The sequence below is a fragment of the Tympanuchus pallidicinctus genome, unplaced genomic scaffold (assembly GCF_026119805.1).
Source record: "Tympanuchus pallidicinctus isolate F22 unplaced genomic scaffold, pur_lepc_1.0 scaffold1, whole genome shotgun sequence".
NCBI lineage: Eukaryota > Metazoa > Chordata > Aves > Galliformes > Phasianidae > Tympanuchus > Tympanuchus pallidicinctus.
Window position 1 is genome coordinate 60,696,444 of NW_026294618.1, and position 25,166 is coordinate 60,721,609.

A 25,166-nucleotide genomic window follows, 5' to 3' on the forward strand; every position below is an offset into this window, starting at 1 on the left:
ATCCATAATAGATCTAGTGTTTTTCTTACATCTTCCATAGAAGAGACATTATTCTTTTCTGAAAGTTGAAGATAAAAAAAAAAAAAAATACAATACAGATAATTTAAAAATCAATATTGCCATACCATATAAGAAAAAAATTTCATATTGCCTCTTTTCATCTAAAGTCACACTATGAAGGTATTCATGCAGGAGAATGGTGTCAGTGTGACTTTATCCATTAACTACAGATAAATGACAAGCACAATTAAAATTTCTCCTTTTCAGTCTTGTATGTTCATTCTCTGAATGTTCAAACCTAACAATTAAATATTAAAAATAAGTAATACACACATGTTCCATGCTAACACGGGGAATAGTTTACATGGTCCTTCAGGTCTACTTAAGGCTAAGATTTATGTTATATCAGCTACATCTTAAAATGTGCATTTTGAGAGCATATCTGTTTGAAAATACATATTTGTGTCTGGTACTAAAATAAAAAAAATCCTCTTATCAAAAAAGATTTCATGTAAAAGCCATGAGTACATTTTCTGTTATAGGTATGTTAAGATTTACAGATCTGAAAAACATATTTTTTTCTGTTGGAAATAAAATATATTTTGATGATAGCATTAATTATTTGTAGAAGTCCAAAAAAAACTTTTCCTCTGTATTTCACTGAAAAGCTGACTATGCAAGTAGGTCTTTTTGCTCTTTGAAGCTTTTGGAGTTGGCTAGACAGGTGAAAAGGCTGCATGAAGCTTTGCTTTATGTATTTGTCTCATGTGATCTTAGCTGTGACTTTCTGCCCACAGAAGTAACTTGTGAGTACACGTAAAAGTCTTTCTTCTATGGAGTAATTGAGTTCCTTCTTTAAATGAATTAATTCCCTCTGCTTGCAAAGGAATTTTTGATTAGAGAATTGTAGTTAGAACCACAAATTTTTATTTTACAGCATCTAGTATTTAATATCAGCTAGACTACCAGTCTGCCATTTATCCTTGCACAGTGACTCAGCCTACTACGTGAAAAGGTTAAACATATATCTTCATTGCAATTTCTCAGACACATTTAACTTGGAGTTGGGTCAGTGTTTTCCACAGCTTCTCTAAATTGTTTCGTTTACAACTGATTTACATCAGCTGATGAGTGGATATTTAGACAATAAAAAGCTGATATCCTGGTACTGTTGTTGAATAGCATTCACAATCTCTGTTGAGCTTTGGTTTGGCAGCTGTGTGTCTTTTGCATCCCCTCTGATTTAAGGTTAGCTTAGGTCTGCTGAGCTGCACTTTCACATCTAAAATACAAGGTAAACATCTCATAAATTCTGTAGTGATAGAGAAAACAGGGAGTTCTTTAGATCAGGCAGGGGTGGAAGGGCCAGAAAAAGAAATGTCTAAATGTGGTTTCCTCTGACAGGCCTTACATGTTGATGCGGTTCCTTTGGGGCCATTCAGAGGGACTCAACAGACTGCTGACTAAAGCAGCACAGTCTGAAGGCTTCTCTGCCTTCTGTATGCAGGGAACTGTGTGCTGTGGCAGACCTTTGTGCCAGGAGAAGGGGACAGTGCACAATGCCTGTGACCCCATTTGTAGCTCTGGATCAACTTCTTATCACCTTGAATTTGGGGTGAGGCCAGGTTGTATAGTATAAGTGCTGTTCTTTTTGTCTGTATGCCCAGTTCTTCACTAATAGAGAACTAGGTATCCATTTCTACAACATGTACTGGCCTCTCAGAAAACAGGAAATTATTTGATAACATTTGCTGTAGAATTGAATATGGTGTGTTTTTTTTTTGTTTGTTTGTTTTTTTTGTTTTTTTTTTTTTGTTTTTTTTTTAGAATGGGTTTATCATCATGTAAGTCTTGTAGTTACATTTGTTCTAAGCTTGTGTAGTAGTTCAGAGCCTTCAGTGCTAAATAACACTTAGAACAAGATTGCCATATGACATAAAAGAGAATGTAAATATGATTTTATTTAATAGTAAAGTATGGGAACCTCAACACTTCAGATTAGAGTACACAGTCCAGTAGTATTATAATTTGTCGTGATCAGTGAGTTACTATTGCATGTTCCTTTATAACATGATGGAATACACCTATTGGATTTTACAAGTGATTTCATTTTTCCTTCTTCATACATAATATTATTTACATTAAGAAATAGTATAGTATTACTTTTAATATGTACAATGTTATCTCTGTTTCTAAAAGGTATCCATAAGCACCCTTGTGAAAGCATTGATATCTGGTGCACTGCCAATTGTTTTTAATGATTTGCTTTTGCTGTTTTATTCCATGGGTGATTGCCAAACAAGCTTTCAGCATTAATTGTGTCTCTGGCTGGAGCATAATGTATGTGCAAGACACACCACTCCTGTTAAAATAGCTCTCAAGACTTCATTTCACAGAAGTTAAAGTTCGTTCTGGACCTTCGTACTCTCTTTTCCAGGTGCTGGAGTTGCTTGCAAGGACAGTACTGCTGCCAGACCCTGTGAGTTCTTGTGTGGGCCAGAGGTAGCTGTAACTTGTCCAGGCTGGTTGTGCTGAGGCTGAATGCTGGAAGGGGGCACTTGGAGGTTGGCACCTCACCAAGGCTGGTGGCTTGGATCTGTCTGTGGAGGGTGACTTGCTGCAAAGAGATCATGGCCTCATCCCGGCTCGTGGCAAGATCTAGGGACATTGCTAATGTCATGCAACGGCTTCAAGGTAAGAGATGGTCTCTGGCTTTTGCTTTTGTTTATTCATTTATAAATTGAGGTTCCTACTCTTTACACAGTCAGGACAGTGTTTGATTATGAAATTTAGTAGCTCTTCTAAACTTATCTATCAGAAAATACTTACAGTGTATCTGAAAAATTCTGATTGAGTTATCTGGCACATAATTCATTGTAATGTTTAAAAGCCAGTATTACTATGAGCCTGAATTCATAGGGTCAGACTCTAATGCTGTTTCTGCTGTAAGAGCAGGTTGTACATCAATTTTCTCATGGAGAAGAGAACAGAAAACATATCTCTTTTTCTCAATTATGAAGTCTATGTGTACAGTCTTTACAATAAACTAGTATTTTTGCTAGTATTACTTCCTTTCTCCAAAAAAGAACCAGTTCTCATTGTGTTATTAAGTATTGAAGAATTCATAACTTAATGAGCTAATTATTGACACTGAACTAGTGATGTTTAAAATATCTTATTACAAGATATTGCGTTGAATATTCATTATTTTTTATTTTCTTATTTTTATGAGGTTACTATCTTAATTTTTCAAAGTTATACATGAATGCTGCAGTTAAAATTTTGTATTCAGAACTCCTGCTTTTGTTCATTTATTTCTGGTCACTACCTCTATCGTCAGCGCTGAGTAGAGCTTATTTTCTGTTTAATTTCAAACTTAACCATTAATCACTGAAGCTACTACCTTCTTCTTCATCTTCTATACCTGGAAACTTTATTTTCCCATAGTTTTCCTTTCATTTATTGTTTTTCTTATGTGATGAGACTTCTGAACTTTCTTCCTGGTCACCAGATGCAACTAGCATGCATGATTTCTGTGTAGTCTCAGTAGAGAAACATGAGAATAAATGAGGATACAAATTTTGTCCTGTCTAGGCTGGGTAAAGCACTTCTCCAACTCCAAAATACATACTTCTGCCTCATGATTTTTTTGTGATTACTTATTTTCCCCGTATTTTTATTTCTCTGCTATTTCTTAGGCTGAAATCTTGAATAATTGTTGTTCAAAGTGCCCACAAATGTAGAATAAACAAATATTCCCTGCCTAGAGAATTTGTAGTTTAAATGTTAGGGCTAGACGCTCAAGGCAGATGCAAATATGCACAAGAAAAAAATGAGACAACTTGGGTCACAGAACAGATGGGAGTCTCATTTTGTGTATACACATACACGGCAGGTTCTTAATAAGGATTTCTTGAGGGTGAGGAAAAAAAGATTTGAAGAAAGAAATTATTATAGAACTGTCAACAATTTGAGTAAAATAACAGAGATACTTTAAGTTTATAAAGACAAATTGTAAGCGAAAAGGACAGGGTGTTCTGGGGAATTCATCCAGGCTGGTACTCTGAAGCAATGAATCAAGAGGATTCTACAGGAACATTAAAAATCACGTGGACTGTTAATTGTCAAATTACTTTTTACTATTTTTTCTAAATATCTAAAAAGTTGTTAGTGATGAAATGACTGTTTTGTTTATTTGTCTTGTTGGTTTTTTTGTTATTTAATCATTTTTCTTTTTTCAGTATATTTTGTTATATTGAAATCTGTTATCAGATTCAGAATAGTTTTGGTTATTGTTTTTGGGCATGAAGCAAAAGTAAATGACTTTTGAAGGTCACTTAGAAGAAAACACATGAAACTAAAAACATACTTGTCATTGTATGTTAGTTTGAAGTCATTGTTCTTACTGGATTCTTTGCTCCTCAGAAAAAATTGATTCAGGTTTGTATTGCTGTGATCTGGGTTTTGCTGCAGAAGCACTACTTCAACAATGTTTTGCTTTGCCAAGGCTGGAGTGCTTGGAGCCTAAGTCTTTTTTTAGTTTATGTTTCTGCATTATGGATGAGCAGACAGTCAGCAGTGTGACTACTTTAGCTCTTTTGTGTTAAGATTACTCTACCTTTCAGAAACTGTAATCAACTGAAACAGGAGCAGGAATGGACTTAGGAACAGGAAGAGATTTCATGGCATGTTTGCATGGCATCCCAGTGTCTGTGTGGTTGGAACATGACACTTAGCGCCAGACCACAGTGGACTTGACAGTATTCACGGTGTGACAAATGCTTTGGTGGGGCCTCTGTCAGTGCAGAGCCACAGTTTGGATGTACAGTGCCTGCTTTTGTACCTGGCTATGAGCAAGTCAGGGGAGATTCCTTGTATGATATTGTTGGAGGATGCTGTAGGATGTCAGTACTGGAAAGTCATTGGGATTGAGGGAAGGAGATAAAGCAAGTCTTGGTCCTCACTCCACATTATTGTCTCATATTCACTTCGCAAATTTCCAATGATTTTTTTGTGGTGGGAGGTGTAGAAAAGGCCAGAAAAATGCTTCTCATCACTGAGATTCTCAACACCAGTTTTGAAGTCTCAAGAAAATACGTTGTGTGTGAATAGAACTGTATCCATTTTCCTAAAAACTGTCAAAAGATAAATGTAAAATCAGCTGTTGATTTTTTTTTTTTTTTTTAATTTATTATGATGTAACAAGTGTAATTTTTTTTTTTTTTCCCCACAATATCACATGGGACAAACAGTCATGAAGATGTGCTGCATGTTAAGGAGCAAGCATGTAGCAACATGTCATATACTTGTGCACATGCAAATATCGGCCACAGTTTTGCAGTTTCTTACCTGGGAGAATGGTGGACCTAGTCCTTTAAACCAAGTTTTATAAGCTGAGGAGAGAGGTGGACACTGAGTAAGATTTATATTTTCTAATTTCATCATCCCTGTCACTCTAATAAAAAATGTCACATAGGGCTATTTGTTATAGGTCATTCTGCAGTCTGAGGAGAGAAAGGCATCTCCAGGAGCTGTGCTATACCCTGTCATGGGCATCTGGATTAATGAAGACATTTTTGAAACATATCCATCCCAGAATATTTTTTATTCTGGGAATTTTATGACATATATGTAATAAGCAACAGCTGTATTGAAGAATGACTGTATCACAATTGGTTAACCACAACTAGTAACATACATAGTTGCTTCCATATCATTCTTTATTATTCTGTACTATTCAAGTACACTTTGGGGAGAGTGACATCTTTCTACCTCTGTGTACTGCTTACCCTTTCCTCAGTGCTGGCTCTAGTGGTCTGCCCTGCAAGTGTAGCTGTTAAGAGAATTAACAGTGGAGATATGTGAACTTTTGATTGCAGTTTATATGTGAAGAATCTCATATTTGAGGTACTACAGAGTAAATTGATGACATCCTTTAGTGTCTTTGCATAATTTATTCCTTGCTAACACAATCTTAAGGATTCCTACCGTACCTTTTGCTTCTTACTTTACTTTTTCACATTACAAAAACCCTCACAATGCCTGAGCAGAACTGGTATACAACATCAATTGAAGTCACATTCCTGGAATTCTTCAGGGTTATTCAAAGGAGTAAATGCCACAGACAAGTAAAATGTCACAAAGGGTCTTCTTCTTTGTCTAGGGGGAGTGCCAGCTTCTCACACGTTATACATAGTCATACATTAAAGATTCTTATAACGCTTTTAGTAGCTACAAAAATCAAAGCAGGCAGTGCTAGAAAACAAGCTAGTAAAAGCTTTGTGACGTCTGGCATCAAGATAATGTATTTTCCTTAAGTAGTTCACTCACAGACAAACTGCAGTCATACTGTTTTCTGAAGGAAAAAAGATAGGGTCCCATTCTTCCAGACAATGTGTCTCATACGTTGGCCTCCTCTTGCTGGCTTGTAGGATGATAGCAGAAGAGTCACTATATCGTACTACTACAGAAGGCATTTCTCCTTCCCACTTTTCTCTTCCTCCTTTTATTCCAATTTTTCATTTAGTAGTCTATGTAAGAGAGAGATGTTTCTGAGTGGCATTGTGTTCGTCATTTAGTCAAACAGGACATTTTTGTGGATTGCTAAAATTCAGCCTGCATTGTAATGCTAATTTATAAGACACCCAAATTAAATTGCTCTGGTATCACCGATACTTTTTTGATTTGAATCTCATTCAATAAAACCATTTCTATGGTGTACAATGTACAGCAATTAAAACAATATTCTATTATAAGATACGTTTTGTATATCTTGCAAATGGCATGAAACCTTAAATAATATTCTCAATCTTCTGTTTACTTCTGGGCTGCGCTACTGTTCTGGTAAGACCCAAGCTCATTTGGGCTCAGAGCAGTGTTGTGCTTTTGTAAAAGCCCTGCAGAGAGACTTTATAATGCTGAAAAAGACATTGGGAAAGAAAGAAACTTGGCCATTCATGAAGGCCAGCTGTGATGGAAAGTAGCCACAGTTGCTCTAGTAACCTTCATAACTCTCCTGAGAAATTTAACATGGGTTGAATTAGCTTAAAATTCCATCATTTTATTTGAATTTATCTACAAGTAAATATTATCTGTAGTTTAATTTTAATGCTGTCCTTCTGGTCACGCTATTCATAGAATGCTGGATCTGTTTGGGGTTTTCAGTTCTTCTATTTATTTTCCTTCCTTTCACAGCCTAGCATCTTTTCCATTCTGTTGTAGTAGTAGCCATTAGTCATGTGCTAGATTTTTTTTTTTTTCTTTTAGCTGATAAGTACTTTGTTAATAAGTACTTTCATCAGCCTTTCTCTCTGGTTGTTTTCTATATAAGTAAACAGTGCCAAGAACTGCAGTTCAACATTAAGCTAAGCTGATTTAACAGATACCCACTACTGAAAGCTAGCTTGCTTTGCTGCAGGCATATTTCCAATTTTCTTTCCAGCAGTGCTGCTTCTCTTAAATCGGAACCAGATGAAAAAGACAGATGGTTTGTAAAGGTTGGGTGAGCACCTGGTGGCACCTCCCTTTTGCATTCGTCACTCAAAATGGAACATTGCATTTTTAAATGCAATATTGAAAGTATGTTCCTAGTCAGGATTGGAATGTGCACAAGTTAAGCAGTAGAGTTTTACCCTCACATCACAAATACTTTCCTAGTTAAAATTTCTGTCCAGTTTGCTGACATATGGTGGTTCCACATGTTTCCACTGCTGCTGTTCCTTTGCAATTCTTCACACGCTTAATTGGCCCACCTATATTTCTGCAAATGCCTTGAGATTTAGAAGATTTTTGAGTCACAAAAAATGACGATGTAAAGTAATTATTATTCTCTCATGTGAGCAAGTCTTGGAACTAAAGCCATTAACTACACACTGACAGTAGGCTAATGGGAAGTGAGTACTTTTTGACTCTTTTTGCTCTGTCATCTATATGAGTGGAATGCCAAGTAAGTCTAAATGACAACTTAGGAATCTAAATGGCATTATAGATTACGTATAAACTAGGAGTCAGCCAAACTTTTTTTTTTTTTTTTTTTTTTTTTTTGAAAATGTAAGTTAATTTTATTTCATAGCAAAATGAGCTTTATGAGTGAAGTTTAAGACATGGAAAAACTGCAGGTACAAGTAAAACTGTTAAGGGTTAGACAGAAAAAAAAAAACAAAAAAAAAAATCATGTTTTCATTTACTAAGACAAAATTATGTGAGTTAGACTCATGTAATGTGAGCAGCCAGAGATATGCAGGTTAAATATTAGTTAACAATGGATAAGGAATCTCATTAAGGCTAGCTATGAAATCACTGTGGCAGGAAGTATTTAATTCTGGTTTATGCATGTGCAAACAAATCATGTGGGTATCCACTTCATGTCTTTTCTGACCCATGTATCTCGTAGTAATAACCTGATGTATTGTTCCCAGAGAAATTCTGAACTAGCTGTAGATATTTCAGAAAAATATGGGCATGTTTAACTAAATGATTAACTAGTAGCATAAGTGACTAAAGAAGGAAAGGAATTCTAGATATCGTGTTGTCCTGTAATGTTTTCTCATAGTAGTAAATATCACAGTGAAAGGAATAATATGGTGTGTTTTTTTTTGTTTTTTTTTTTTTTTTACTGCAATTGACTTTCATTCTGTATTCTCCTCAATAAAAATACAGTCCTGGGGCAGTCTGTGTAATGCAGCATTTGTTTTAGTGCACTGTACTCCTGTTTTTGTTTCTTTCTCATTGTGGATGGCTAGCCAGGATACAAAGCTCTGAAGATCACACACAGGATGAAGATAGCGAGCAAATATTTGTTACTGTATTACTTTTTCAGAAAAATTAGTGCATTTTTTCGATTCCCATCTGGGATAAATTGCATATTTAGTGTAGGAAAAAGTTTGATGTTTTAGTGTTGTACATTGAGAGGGCTTCCACATTTTTTGTCGAAGAGTGTAGTTCAAAAACTGTAGTTCTTCTCTTCAGACAGGATTCACTAGATAAAAATTGAGGGGCAAAACTAGAGGAGAAATCCTCCTTGGAAGATTTGCTCTATAAACAGTGGTTAAAGATGGTGCTTTTTCATTGACAATTCCTCCTATCTTGAAGAACAGATCCAAAATATGTCAGAGAAATTGTGTTTTAAACAAATTTGTCTGCACCAGCTCTACTCTTCTCAGTCTTCTTTGACAAGTTCAGATGTAGGCATCTGTGCTACAGCTGTTGGAAGCTAGTTGTGATAAATCCCAATCTGAGGTAAGAAATTGTTTTCAGTTGCAAGATTTTATCTTAAAATAACATCTGCCAGATTTGTTACTATATGTCAGTTTTGAAGGCTTAGTGAAGATAAAGATTTTGAGAAGAAAAATATTATAGTGATGAGCACTTTTGCAAGGTCCCTCTCTTCTCTGACAGTTTGCTAGACAGATGGTTATTTTAGTAGTAGTATTGGGCTGAGAACATTCTATGTTCCCATAAAGAATTCTGTAGTGTAAAGGAAAAGTATTTAAAATGAGAATGCTCTAATTATTTCCTGTAATCCTGTTTTATTTTTTTGTATAAATCAAGACTTTACCACCTTTAATTATGAAGATGATGATAATCAGAAAGCTTACTTGCTAGTAGCTAAAACACAAAAATAACACCTAGCAATTTATTCTATAGGCTATTTCTAGTTGGCAGTTTTTATTTTGTACTTTAGATTCCATTTGCTTAAAAATATCTTCGTTTCTGTCACAAAGCTTCTCCTTGTGAGTCATATCACAGACTTCTAATTTTAGATTTGCACTGAGTTTTAGATGGCAATTGTACGTGTCCATGTGAATAGTCTATTATCATGAGCATGAAAACAGGCAATATGTTCTGCCTTTCATCTAAAATGAGAGAGCCAGATGAGGGAAGTGTCAACAACCTATTAAGAATACAGAACTCCATTTAGAGAAGGGAAAAAAAAAGCAGCAACAACAAGCAACAACAAGCAACAACAACAAAACTTAAAGGAAAAAAACCACCCTAGTCATTTGGAAATTACTTCTCAAGCTAAACTAAGACTCTGTACACTCACTTCTAATATATTTCAAACATTTTATATTTTATTACTTTATATTACTTTATATTTTATTACTTATTTACAGAGCTAGTATTTTGATTTAAATTCTGGTTGCTTTTTTTTTTTTTTTTTAGGTCAATACTTGTTTTTTTTTTTTTTTTTTTTTTTTTTTTTTTCTTTTCCTCATTTATTAATAGACTTTAATTTAGGGCTTATCCATGTACCATTTATTTTTCAGAATGTGTGTGTGAATGAAGTAGGGTTAATTGTAAAGGCTAACCCCCATGCTGTCTATGAAACAGATCCTGTTTTACTGTAGGCACTGCACATTTTGATTCCATAGCAGAACTATCTGGGATCTAGTGGGAAAGCATTACAGCATTTCAGGTCGAGTAACATGCAGGTGAATATGGAAAAATGGATTAATGCTGAGTTGCTACACACTAAGAGAAGCTCCTTCTGAGCTCTGGCCCAGATATGGCCCATCCCACCTGGAGGTCAAGCCACCATATCATGCCTAGCTCTCCACTAAAGCCCTGTCTCTAATGCTCCCACTGCTAAAGAGTCACAGTCATTATCACATAGCATAGTGAAATATGGGAGATTCATTCTGAACATTAATATGAATATAAATAATGTCTTAAAGAGGGAAAAAAATGTGCAACTTCCTTTATTAGAATTCTACTAGATATTATGCAATTGCATTTCAGCATTTGTTACCTACTCTTCAGTGTTTTTAAGAGGATTATGCCTTCATTGATGCACATTGGTTTAAGTGTCTGTGGGGAGTCTATGTAATCTCATTATTACACTGTGCCACTGCTTGTGATAAACCTGCAAAACCTGTGAATCTCCAAGCTGAAGACTGCCATATTCACCTGGATACTACATGTATCTGGAGCACTTAGTAACAACACTTAGTAACAACTTGTATCTATGTGGACATTGCAGCAGAATGAGGGTTACATCTGTGTTACTCAGATCACAGAATTTCTCTTTATGCCAGTAGAATTCCCAGGGAAAATCCATCATCTCCTTAGAGGAATCTGTACAAATGTGATACACAGTATCTTTGCTTTATGTAGGTTACTCACACAGACCAAAAATAATACGTCAAGATCGCATAGGATGCTTGGATGTTGCCATTGGTATACTCAGGGAGGTGCAGCTTCACCTGCTCTGATATCAAGGAACATATGTCAGTGTGGGCATCTTGACTTGAGGTGCTATTGCAAGAAAGCTGCTTGTGAGAAAGCAAGCTTCCAGACCTTGTGAATGCAGCAGCTGTTCTATAAAGGTTTTATCTTAAGCTCATTATAACAAAGGAAAAATCTTCTTTCCATAAGGTGAGGGGAATGAACTATTACAGCAACAGTAGTTGAAGAGTATTACTTGTTAGCTTTCCGGTCATGGAGTGGAAAAAATATCTCACATATCAGATCACTGTATTCAGGAAAATATTGGGCCAAGCCGATATATCAAAGTAAGGCAAAACATTGTGTAGTGGTTTAAGAGAAAAAATAAATAAAATAAAAAAAGAGGAGGGGGAAGAGTTCTTTTAAACATAAGTATTTTGAAAAAAATATCTAAGTTTTTGGACTGAGTTTTCATTCTCCCAAGTAAATTAAAACAAACGCTCGTGAGCACTGATCCAATCACATTACTAGATTCTGTTATTATCCACATTGACCACCTATTTGGGTGCTATTTTGCAGCTTGAATGCTCCATTCATGCATGAGTAAAGCCAATGCACCTTGTTACAATAAGAACAAGAAATACCTTTTAATGGAACTCATAAAGCTTGTAGTTTTTTTTCCTACTGGGGAGAGAGACATCCAAAAATGAATCCTTCCTTGAGATTTTATGGTGAGAGAATATCATATCATCAGCTAAGCTGCACTTGTGAGCTTGGCTGACCATTTTTTCTCTGAGGAGAGCATAGTCACAGAAACTCAGGCAGTAGAGCAGATGTTATATTTAAGGAAATTTAAAAGTTGGGGGTCTGAACAGGCAGGAGAGACAAAGTTGACACTCCTCAATGATCAATTGCAAATAATTGAAGAAACAAATATAATGGTGTTAATGGAGGTTATGGGCGTAAAGCTCTGTTAGCAGATGTGAGTTGCAGTAATAAAACCTGGATGATCATACCCTGATTTGAGACCGATCAGGCAAGACATAAAACTAATTAGCCTGGATTTCTAGCTGCTTTACATTACTGAAGTTGTGCAATGCAACAAGAATAAATTTTAAAAAAACAGTTGGGCACCCAGAAGTATGAGCAAAAAAAGGCACAGATGCTGACTTTGTGTATCTAAAGATGAATAGGTGCCTATCTTCAATTAGAAGAACTTTACAGTCTGATCCATAAATATATAAATACAGTGGATTAAAAAACTTAGCTTTATTAGTAGTTAGAAATTAAGAGGAAGACCATGATTATATATGAGGTATTATTTCTAAACCAAGACACTTTTACTTTTTCAACGTTTGTGAGCTGATATCAGTGGGCTATCCTGGAACTGCTGTTCTATTCTTTAGTGCCATGTCCATTATATAAAATATATATATAAATGAAACCATTTCATAATCTTATTTATATTTCTGAAAAACATATCCATTCTGATAAAAAGGAAAAAATAGAATTTCTTACTACATTTATTAGTGTTTCCTAAACTAAAGAGATAGTTAATTTTGTTTATTTTAGTCTGGCTGGCTGACTTAAGAGCAGGAAATCTAGTGCTGCTTATCACTGTGTATAATGGAAGGAAGATTCTAGTTGTATAATCTTCTTTCTTGGTCTTGCTTTCCAGAATCTCCTTTTGTTAGGATACTTTGGTGAGCTTGAACACACCCAAGTTGCATAATTCTGCTTTCATAATCCTGAACCTGCCTTTTTGTTTGTGTTGCTAGTAAGAAAGCTGTAGGTGTGTCCAACTGCCAGAAGTGACTTGAATAAATGAAAGGAATGAAGAGTTAATTGTTGTGTTTACATACAGCTTCTAAGAGACCAACAGTCTGTGTTCACTGTCTCTGTGTCTGTATTTGAGATTTTAGGCATGTTCAAACATTGTTTTCCTTGGGGAAATTTTTCTGCACAAAAACTCACACTGCATATTTATCAGGAAAAAATCTTCAAGTTTCCCTAGAAAACTGCAGACATTTATGAATGACATTTGACAATCATGTATTATGCTAGTCAAGGTGTTTCTTTAATTTTTTATTGAATTTTGAAAGGAATATGCAAATAAGGAATAAAGGAACACGTTTTGACCTGTGAGGGTGATAAGGATAGTTAATATCACTTTCCAGATGGGAACTGAAATAGAAGAATGTCTCATTATCACCTACAAAAAAAGTGTGGGAATCCACATGGTTTTCATGTAGTCAAGAAGTTTCACTTCCTGAAGCTACTGCAGTGATGAAGTATAAGCTGGGATCAGGTGCACGTGTATATACCAACAGCTATTTCTGTTCGTTACTAATTGTTTATTCACTGATGGCTCAAGTTGGTGGAAAAGTTAACTGTGCCTTCAGGAATAATAAGTATCTTGAAATTTATCTTTAAAATTGCAATTCACTCATTCAGCTATATGTATAAATGTCACACTGTGAATCAATGGTGTATTTTCTTCCAATCTTCTGCATTATTATATGCTAGTAGTTGAATATTTGTAAGATAAGTTTAACTGCTCCTCTCTCTTTCAGTAAACTTATTCTTGGCACCATGAAAACAGCAAGCCTCATACAATCAGCCACAAGCATGCAAATACAATGATTATTCTCCAACTGTCAGTAGATTTCTACTTTGAATGAGTTCAAATCTGGAATCTATGCATTTCTCTTGCAGACTTCAATGATGCAGTTGATTAACATAATAACTGAAGTTAAGGAGCTCAGGTTATTTACACAGCCTTATGCTAAATTTTAAAAGTATAAAGTTGAACTATGATAATGTCAAAGGTAATGCAAAAGAAAGAGATAAACAAATTTACATGAAAATAAGAATTGAACTTTATTGTAGGAAAGGAAAAGATTGAGTTGATTGATCAAAATTCTGGACAAGTAACAATTCTGTGTTTCCAAATTGGGAAGAGTAAAGTAAAGAAATTGAAGCTGAATGGAAAATTGAATGGCTATTAAGAGGAATAAAAAATCAGAAAATATCTTTTGATGCTTTCTTTGCTTCTACCAGAAAGATAAACTTGTCATTAGAAGTTATGTAAAAAGCTATGAATAATATTATCAAGACAACAGAACTAACTAAAACATTGTAAGATAAATAGGAGGAAAAGAAGAGATTAAATGAAAGCAAAAGAAACCTAAAAAGCTTTCTAACAACTAGAAATTCTAAAGGAAAAAAAACAAAAAAATAAAAAAAAAACCAAAAAAACGGGGGGGGGGGAGGGAAAGAAGGGAGGAAGAGGGTTGGGGAAGAAAGAATGCAAGAGCATTGCTTTGAAAAAAAGGAAATGGAGAAACTATTTTACTTTGTGATAATTAAAACTCTTGTAATTTTTTATGTGTGTTATCAGCTCAAATTCTTTCAGTCTCAATCAAGATCTAATAAATTTGCTCTAAAGTTTAGTTCATTATGGTAGTTTATTTTGGAAGCACTACACTGTAGCTGCTAATAAAGAATGTATCTGCATTGCTCTGAGTATCTGTCGTGGTGAGAAACTAATCCTAGATTCAACATTTTTCGTCGCAGTATTCTGTTTCAAAGCCCTCACACTCAAAAAAAAGAGATGTCTTTCATCTGAATTGTTAACTTTAGCTCTGAACACAGTCAAAATGTAGCATTCCTTGATTGTTCTCTGGCAGAATTTGACCACTTGCAAATTACCAGGTGACAGGCGGATGCTGAGTTGTGCTTCTCTTATCCCACAGCATTCTTCTGTACTTGCTGGGGTGACAAGTTCGAATTACATGGCAGAAGCTGTTCATTTTTTTTCTTTATAAAGAAGCACTGAAATTTCTTCTGATAAATTGTCCTTGTTCTCATAGTTATTGCTTTGGTATCCAAATAATTAGGAATCCTGAGTCCATGTAATTTAGCTTTGTACCAATAAATTGTTGCCTTTTAAATTTTGTTTTCTACTAAAAAAGTATTGCTTTGCATTTCTTTACATATTCAGAATTTACAGTTTCTTTACATATTTGGCTAATAAATGACTCAGTTATTTTAACATTGAAACATTATAATTTTTCACTGTTTTGCTTCAGAACAAGAAGTAGGAAGAATTAGAAGGTTTTTTTTTTTAGTAGATCATACTTACATATGATCATGTCCATGTCTGTTGGCTCAGATTTATTGTTAGACATTGTCATCTAGATTTGTATTCAGGCATAAAAACATTTTACTTATGTTGTGCTCTAAAGTTACAACTCAATAGCTTGTCACCGAAAGTCATATGTTCCATTTACATGACCTCTTTCATTCTGTCTCAGTCCAGTGCTATAGGATGTTGATCATCTGCTCTCCAGAAATCTTTTTTCCACAGTGACTGAACAGAATCTGTGGACGATTGCCAGCAGTGTTGGGCATAAGCTGCTTTGGCAGATTTACCTCTTTAAAGCTGTGCTTTATTTGGAGGAAAATTGTCTCCTTTCTCATGCCCATAAAAAGAAAAAATAGGCAAACAAAAAAACCCAACAAACCAAAACTTGCCCTTCAGAATAAAACTAACTGAAATAAACCTAGTGATAAAGACTGAGATAAACCTATCTAGTGAAAAAAAAAAAAAAAAAAAAAAAAAAAAAAAAAAAAAAAAAAAAAAAAAAAAGGACTTGTTAAATAAATCCCAAGCTACAGATTTTCAGTTCATTTTCAGTCCCTTTGTGGACTGACTGTGTTTTGCTGTTCAGCAATTAAGGCAAAATCAGATTAAGTTGTTGGCCAGTGCTATAAAGCATAATCTAATAACCTAATTTCTCTAGTTTCCCTTTTTTCTCCCATTCTGGCATTGAAATTAAGAGAATACATATGTCTACACTCTTTCCCATAACTGTGACTCAAATACAGATTGAAAATACTGTCAATATACTACCAACATCTTACTGGTATGTAGAAAATATGCAGGGTTTGCAGCTGGTTTGTCACCCTTGAGGAACAGCCTAAATATTTTGATGAAGGCTCAGGTAGACTTTTTGGAGAAGCTAGCAGAATGTACACCAGATGATTATGACCTACCAGGAAAATTAGTAATTGTGTAGTTATGAGAGGCTGCAATCAGCTTGCCCCAATCACCTGCAAAATTTTAGTATTAAATCCTGCTTACTTAATCAAGTACATAATTAATCTAATTGACAAAGCCTGAACACAGAAAGTGCTGAAGTGCTGTGATATACACACAACACAGTGTATACAGTATAAATTAAGCACTAAACTGATTGAATTATCTTTTTAGACCTTTATGTGAATTAGAGCTCCACTGAAAAGGAACAGCAATATATTCACAGCAACTTCATAGCATTTTGAGGCAATTGTGTGACCATCATTACCAGTTTTTTAAGGCACTGATCTTTTAGAAGATCCCAGCTTGGAAGGACAAACCACTTTTTCCTGCATTTATGGAGTAGAGATAGTAAAGATTTGCATAACAGTGGGTTGAATACTGGAATTGTAGATAGAAGATAAGTACTGTAGCCACAGGAGAAAATAGAGGTTCCGAAAGAACCTGGAAACTCTCTTGCTGAGCACAAATCTCCCAGTTCCTCAGCAAAAGATAAAGCTTGAAGACAGGACCCCTCCTTGTGTCCCAGGGTTTGCAGAGCTGAATTTGTTGGCTCCTGGTGCTCACACTCAGCCTTGGGTCTCACTAGAGATTTTTCACTGGGAGTTTAGACTCTTTAACCTCTGTGGATGAGTGTTATGTGGGTCACCCAGGTGTGACGCATATAGGAATTGCCATACACTTCAATCATTGTGTAATAATTGTTCCTGATATGCTAAACACAATTCTGTATTCTTCCTGATTTCTAACACATAGAAATACGCAGTGGAATTGTTTAAAAAAGAAACCAACAAACTCTACCTCCCCTTCTTCTTGCAGAAACCTCAAACAGTGTGAAATGTCATCCCATAAAGAGCCTCTCGATTTGTAAACACTCAACTGTGGAAAACGCTCTCCTACTTCAACAACAGTACTTACTGAGGTCATAGCTGTCCTTTCCAGTCTGTGCAGTACTCCACCCATATGTTGTTTTCATGGAGAGCTGAAATCATGACCAAAAGATCAGAAGGAAATAATCCCTCGTTGAATTTTGCTTGGCTTTTTGTTTGTTTTCTTGAAAGGGAGTTTTTCAGATGCTGGTTATTTTTAGCACTTGTGAAACTGAAAGACAATGAATACTAGACAGAGCCAGGAAAGCTCTGAGCAAATATAGTATTGGTAAAAACTTGGAGCCATACAGTAACTCAGTTGCCTTGTACTTGAGCAGGACCATTTCTGCATATTGGCTTCTAAAATTTTGAAGTGTAAAGAATAAGAGGAAAAAAATATATGCAGTTAGCAACTGGGTCCAGTGACAGTGGTAAAATTGTCATATGCAGTATTGCTATTCAAATCTATTCTTTTTAACTTCAAATAATAGTCAGCATTAGTACTGACTAGATTGCAAAGTTTTATTTTCATAAGAGGACACTGAGAAGTACTTTTATCAAGTGTTTATGATCTTTATGATATCAACTACTCAGTTAAGAACTGTAGGTGAATAAAGAAATTTTTACTTAGTCTAATCTGAGCTTATAAACAAATTTGCAAATAGTATGTAAGCACACCTGGAAACTAGAGATTTTTCAATAAGATCCTTTCTTTCAAGATTTTTATCAAACCAGTGAATAGCATAGGTTGTACTTCGGAGCTTCAGGGAAAGATATCTTCAAAAGAAGGATTTCAAAGGTGAGAGTCTCAACTGATTGATACTGTGGGGTTTGGTCACCATTTCAGTGACAGAGCATCAAAAAAGCAAAGCAAGAGAAAGAAACCAAATGGAAGATGATACAACAGTTATTAAAGGTGCAGGAGCAATCGTTGTAAAGGAGTTATTGGTAGAAGAAATAATTTACATCTGAAATGACTTAAGAAAGTGTCAATCAGAAAAGTGATATTGTTGAAAGTGTTGCTGTAGAAGATATGGTTTTAGGAGTTGCATGCCAAGTCAGTTAGCACAACAGAATGCAGAAACAAAATGCAAAGAGAAAAGTGGTGTCAGACAGGAGAATCAAAGCCTGAACAGAGGAAAGAAGAGGCTCCTTGATGTTTTAAGATGGTGTGAATAAAAGGAAGCGACTCCAGGATATGAATTAGTAATTGTATTAGCCAGGTTTTTCTTTTCTGAGAAGGCTGCTTTAGGGCATAATGGACTGAAATACTGTCTTCATTTTTGCTGTTAATACAACTAGGATGCTGCAAAACTTTGAAGATTTGTTTTTTTTCCCCCCAAGGATTTTTAGTTCACTTTGTATGCTCTGGAAATCCTGAAAGTACAGAATGATCATATGCTTCCTTGCCAATTTTTGAATCATTGTTGCCTTTTTTTACCTCTGTACTGATTTGTGCATCAGAGTAGTAGATGCATTTTGAACTGAGTTTCTTTGCCACAATACTTCAGGCAGCTTGAAGTTTTCTGTGCCCAATAGGCAAGTATGTATAGAGGACTGCCTGACCTGCATGGTCCAGCATAATCATCTTGTGCTTATTAACAGAAAGACTGGCTTACTCTAGAATATTTTCATTACATTTGTTTCTCATCCATCTAGTGAGAACACCACTCATCCAGTGTGTTCAAAGAATGTGAGTATATATATATATACATACATATGTATATGTATGTATTTTTTTTTCCCCTGTAATTTATACTTTACTAGAAAATAATGCCTGGCAACACTCACTAACAGTTTTGGCCAGGTGCCCATGTGTATTGATCTCCTGGTTGAGGCCTCTCCTGGTGAAAGTTTCTGAAGTTCTGCTACTGATTTTTCACAACTGCCACATCTAGCCCATGTGAGAATGTAGGAGGTGCTTTTTAAAGGCACCTCTGAGGTCTCTGAAAGTTTTCTGTGGGGCAGAGTGGGTGAATGCTTCAGCAGCTGCTGTAAAAGATGTAGTTAGAGGATTCCTGTGGGAGAGCCCTACAACCCAAACCAAATCATGGTTTCTTGCTGAGCAGTTGCTTAATCTCAGAATCAATTGAATAGGATCTCACATAATATCCAAATAAAGTTAATTTTATGTAGAGCATAATAATATATATAAAGGTTAGGCTCCTAATCTGATGAGTAGTGTTCCTTACTGTGAATTAGGTATGAATAGTAGTGTTTATGCATATTTAAGTTTTAAAAAGTTCTGAATTGCTATGTAATACAAAACATGTGAAGAACATAATGTCAGTAATTTATGGACCCAAATCTATGCTTTGTTATCTGCACAGTACAGGTCTTTGAATACAAGTTTCTAATATTCTGGAATTTACAACTTGTTATTGAGACAGTTATTTCTGTTTCCCCAGATTTGCTTTATAATGTAGTCAATACAGCATGTGGCACATTCAGGGGAAGTTGAAAAGTAGGTTATGTCATCTAGGAAGAAAAATATTGCTAATTCATACAAAATGGTAATTAAAATTATCTGACTGTATTTACAAATTTTTCACTCTTATCAGTAGGTTTTGAAATGGAAGCTTTTTTCAGACACTGCAGTATTTTAGCTTGAAATTTTCTCTTGTGCTTCCTCAGCGCAGTCCATTTTTTTCTACCTCAGCATCCTGAAAATGCGTACTGGGCAGATCCTTTCCGATACTTAATAACTTTAAGTTTACCAAACAATACAACTTGAGTAAACCAATGTAGGGAGGTACTTAGTAAGTAATGCCTTTTATTTAATTCTGTGGAGACTGTAACAGAGCACAATAACACTATTTGACAGAGCAAATTCTCAGCTGCAAAACACTGTTCTTCAACAGAGTCACAATCATTAGTTATGCTTTTTCACTAGTGCTGAACATGCATGCTGCGCCTGTAAACATCTGCCACCAGTGGAGGTGACCCACCGTCACTGTCGCTACTCTTGAGACGTGCCACCCACTGCCTCTCTGTGCTCATACCCACTGTTCGGTCTCCATCAATGTTCAGCAAGTACTGATGAATGCCAATGCAATTTTTTTGCATGCAATTTTTTTTTTTTTTTTTCCAGTATGGAGGAATTTGGTTACACACATTTGCACCACATGCACTTCCATGTCAGACGCAATTTTGTCAGGCTGCCTCTCTACTGACATCTGTTGCACGCCAACAAAATATGAAGGAATATTGATGGGAAGATTCAGCCTCTATTACCATACCACCAACATCCACTTCTGACATCATGGGCTAACAAAGTAAAAAAGAGACATTACTTTAGTAGCACCTCTCATATCTTTATTAAGCAAAAAAAGAATGCAAAGAATTATTTGTTTCATATCAAAAGATAACATTATAGCTGAAAATGTTAATTAATCTGTGTCTACTTACAGATTAATCTGTGTCTACTTACAGACTGAAGATGTTTACAACATGCAGGTTCATTGACACAAGCACAGCAAATATCCATATATGAATATAATATGTATAAGGATGGATAATAATAATTGTAATTGAAAAATCTGCATTAAGGGGGTCTTCTAACAAGGCTGGTTGAGTAATTGTTAATGTTTGAAAAAGTGGTGGTGGAGTAGGCATCAAAGAAGACAATTAAGGTTTTTACACTTCATTCTGATGGGAAGGATTCATAAATGAAACCTCAGAAGAGGTTTCTGAAGAGTGGTAAGAATTAAGGACAAATGAAGATATCTCTCAAATGAGGTCGAGGAGATCCTGGACAATTTTTAAGCTTCAAGATTCAGAAGCCACATAGGGAATCAGAAAAGAGGAGTGGGTGCAACAGGGCAGAGCCTTAAAGAAAATGTGGGTCATGACAGAAAACTGAAGTAAAGTAGGTGGGAACAGGGACTAGATCAAGGTCAGTAGAAGCAATTAGGGGAAAAAAAAAAAAAAAAAAAAAAAAAAAAAAAAGGAAGAGTAGAATTTCAGCCAAGTGGCAAATTGAACATCTGGAAACAGCTGGTGAAATGATAGAGCTGATGTTTCGGGAAACCCTCTACTCAGGATCGCAGCCCAAGGAATGGCTTATAAGGCTTGTCTAGGCTTTCAGTCCTCATTTGTTGGTAGAACTTGATGGATGAGGCAGAGTCTCACAAATGCTGAATAAGAATCACAACACATTTATGCTTCCTTTTTTCCTCTCTGTGCAGAAAACTATGTATTCAAAATAAGTTATAAGATGGCATTTTTTCTCCAATACTGGCATTTTGTCTATGAAGTATTGCTATTATTATTGAAATGATCACTCAATTTGTTATATCTTTCCAGATTAGCATGTACCTGTGCACATAAATATTTGTTTTACATTCATGTATGCTTGCATGAACATGTAAGTTAAAGGATATTACCCAGGAGCACTGACAGAGACGCTGTCATATTTTATTATTCTCAAAATGTTATTTGCTGAGGGGGATGAAGAAGAACTGTAATCAAACATTTTATTTTGTAGTGATACTTGTAAATCTGTTAATCGTATTTTTTTTTCCAATGAAGCAAAATCTCAAGGTTATTTAACCTAGCTGCAATACCTTAGGTTTGTAATACACCCCCACTGTATACTTTTTAAATATTACATTTTTAACTAGAATCTGTAGAGTTATGTATTCGAACCTCAAATCAGTGACCTGATTTTCAGAAATGAAAGTCACCTCCAAACTCATTTGATATCTCTGAGATACCTGTGCTTCTCTAATGACCAAAAATGAACTTGCAAAATGTTTCAACGTGCATTCCATGCTGGTGCTAAAATAGTTAGTTTTTAATATCCTCCAATTACATTGATTTTTAGAAAAGCATAGTGTTTTTGACCTTAATAGGATGTGGCAACATATTAGAACTGTTTTTACACTGAAAATTACTGTAGTCCATGATTTTGAATTTCCTACTTCTCTATGAAAACATACGCAGCTTTAATTGCCATAGCAATTGCCTATCTTTGTTTGTTCTTTTGCTGTTTTTTATAAGAGCACACACCCAAAATCTGTGGATGCTGCCCAGCTTTGCTAAGACTTAACACAAAATTAATCTTTTTTTTTTTTTTTTTTGCATTCAATTGTTCATGTTTCCAAGTGTATGTATTCCAAATAGTTACTTATTTACACAGCTTTTTTAAGCTGCGAAGCTCTACTGTTTTCTGGCCCAAGCAGATATCAGAAATATCCAGAAGTTTAGAATTATATTTTTAAGGAATACAGACAATTAAATGCAGCAGCTTTTCCCTTCCCTAGATCTGCTTCATCTAAGAAGAACTCTGAATGGTTTCAAATTATAGCAAAATCTCATTTTAATATTTTGAATAATCCAGACAAATATATTTTATATAATTATATTATGTTACATATTACTATTTATTTAGTATTATTTAAAAACATAAATATACAGAAAACTAAACTTCACTTTGTACAACTCATGGCAAATGGGTTTTAATCCATTTCTGTTTTGGTTTTTATCCCCCCTCATTTTCTACATTTCTTTCTAGTGTTTCATTACACTACATTTCATATAATGCAAGGACACATAAGAGCATGAAAATAACCTAAGCTGGAAAAAATCAAGATCACTCCATTTCACTTGAGCAGAATCTCAAGGAGCTGGCCTGTATCATTAGGCACATGAAATTAATGATATCAGAGAGACTACTTGTGTTAAAGATCAAGACAGATCTTTTGAGCATACACTTTGTGTTTTGTCTATGTCCATACGATATCTACCAAATGTTCATATTACTAGAGCATGGTCATAAAATCATAGAATCACCAATGGTGGAAAAGACCTCCAAGATCATCCAGTCCATGTTATCCACCAATCACCAATATTTCTCCACTAAACCATGTCCCTCAGTACAACATCTAAACATTTCTTGAACACTTCAGGGACTGAGACTCCTGGGCAGCCCCTGTTCCAATACCTGAACACTCTTTCAGTGAAGAAATTTTTCCTTACATCCAACCTGAAACTCTCCTGCTGCAACTTGAGGCTACTCCCTTAGTCCTATTTTTAGTCATGTGGCAGAAGAGGCTGACTCCCCCTCACTATATTATTTCTCCTCAGATATCTGTAGGGAGTAATAAGATCATGCCTGAGCTTCCTCTTATCCAGACTAAACAATCCCAGATCTCTCAGCTTCTTCTTATAAAACTTGTGCTTCAGATCCCCCACCAGCTTCATTGCCTTTCATTGGACATGCTCCAGGACCTCAATGTCTGTCTTGTAGTGAGAGACCCCAAACTCAACACACTACTTGAGGTGTGGTCTTACCAGTGCTGTGTACAGAGGGTTAGTTACTTCCTTGTTCCTGCTGGAAACAGTATTTTTGATACGAGTCAGGATTCCATTGGTCTTTTTGGCACATGGACTCGCAACTGGCTCACATTCAGCTGTGTTTCCGCCAGCACCCCTAGGTCTGTTTCTTCCACACATTCTAGCCATTCTGCCCCATGCCTGTACAGATGGCTGGGGTTGTTGTGGCCAAAGTGGAAGACTCAGCACTTGGTCTTGTTGAACTTCATCCTATTGGCCTCACCCCAGATATCCAGCCTGTCCAGATTTTTCTGCAGGGTCTTTCTACCCCCAGATAGATTGATGATTCCTGCCAACTTGGTGTCATCTGCAAACTTACTGAGGGTGCAATCAGTGCCCTCATCCAGGTCATCAATAAAGATATTGGACAGAACAGGCCCCAGTAATGAACAGCGGGGAATGCTAATGCTAACCATCCCCCAAATTACATACATGTTTAATTAGAATTAGAAATAGTTTTGTGTGTGTGTGTGTATACTTGTCAAGCTAAATGTTCTGTATTAAAGCCAATGATAAGAGAACTGCAGAAATGTGGTGTCCTAGAAATAACTTTTGCGTATGGGGTTATCTTGATGTTTGAACCAGTCAGCAATGATGCCTGTCCAGACCTGAAATCTGGATAGATCTCAGTGGACCATCCAGAAGAAATTATAGAATGAAACTCTTTCTACCTCTAGCCATTCAGTTCTCTTTACCCAGCTCCTATACATATTCCTATTTCTGATATGCCAAGTTTAGGGTGAGGAAAGAATAATGTAATGTCTGTTTGAATTTTGATTTTGCATTCCTTACACAGTACTTCTTTGCAAATCTGTCCATGTAGAAAAACTGACTAAATTGATTAATCTGAAAATATGTTCCCTGAATCTTGGCTGCCATGAAATCGTAATCTTTGTTAAATATGTTTGAGAGAAAATTGCCATCTTCATACAAGCAAGTAAATCCATAATATTACTGTATTTTAATTTATTAATAGTGAAGTACTTAAAACACACTTGCATTTATACTTACTTTACTAGGTTTACAGAATGTAAATCTGTGGTACATAATTTTGGTAGATGCCTCTCTTTCTGAGATATGGATACAGTGAAAAAGTCTTGAATTTTGTTACTTCTCTGTAGGCACAGAGAAACAAAAAAAGGGCTTCACTGGATAAAGTGTACTTACTGTTTTAGAGGTTTTTCATGTTTTACCAGTATTTTTTGAGTGATCAGTTGGAAATGAATGGGAAATTCCCCACAAAATGATGTTGACAGTGTGTGTTTCAGGCAGAGCAGGTGAATACTTTAATTTTTTCCTTAACAAATGAGGAATCCTGAACTGCGAAGGTGCCAGAAATTATGCTGCGTTAGGCTTGACAGTGTGGCTAACTCTCATAACATTTGATTGTTCTTGAATTCAGTTATTAGTAGAACACTAAAATATAGCAATACATCATGTTCTGTTCTTTATGGCCAAAGAGAGAGATTTAAAAAATAAGCATATGGATCCAGAAGATCAACTAAACATAGTTAAGGAAAAAAAAAGAAACCTCAAGACACAGTTATGAAGAGTTGATCCTGTTGTATAACTTCTGTCATTATGCATAGTTAATGCTATAACTGATCTGGTTATGGTGCATACTCTGCAGAAGAGGATTTCAAAAACTTCTGACATTCATTCTGCAATTGATGTGAGCCTTCCTGCGGGAGCTT

The 25,166-nt window shown here is 35.5% G+C and overlaps 1 protein-coding gene and 1 long non-coding RNA gene across 2 annotated transcripts in view; one reads left to right on the forward strand and one right to left on the reverse strand.

Moving 5' to 3' along the window:
• The window catches only part of LOC128086262 (uncharacterized), a 144,091-nt gene extending 128,274 nt beyond the window's left edge, over positions 1-15,817 (reverse strand). Inside the window, exon 1 of the long non-coding RNA XR_008209314.1 lies at positions 15,756-15,817. This is a non-coding gene — a long non-coding RNA (uncharacterized LOC128086262). The remainder of the gene's footprint in view (positions 1-15,755) is intronic.
• The window catches only part of SYNE1 (spectrin repeat containing nuclear envelope protein 1), a 282,683-nt gene that overhangs the window by 5,381 nt on the left and 252,136 nt on the right, over positions 1-25,166 (forward strand). The window contains exon 2 of the mRNA XM_052694476.1: positions 2,438-2,694. Within this exon, the coding sequence (XP_052550436.1) occupies positions 2,631-2,694 (64 nt within the window). The 5' untranslated portion in view covers positions 2,438-2,630. The remainder of the gene's footprint in view (positions 1-2,437; positions 2,695-25,166) is intronic.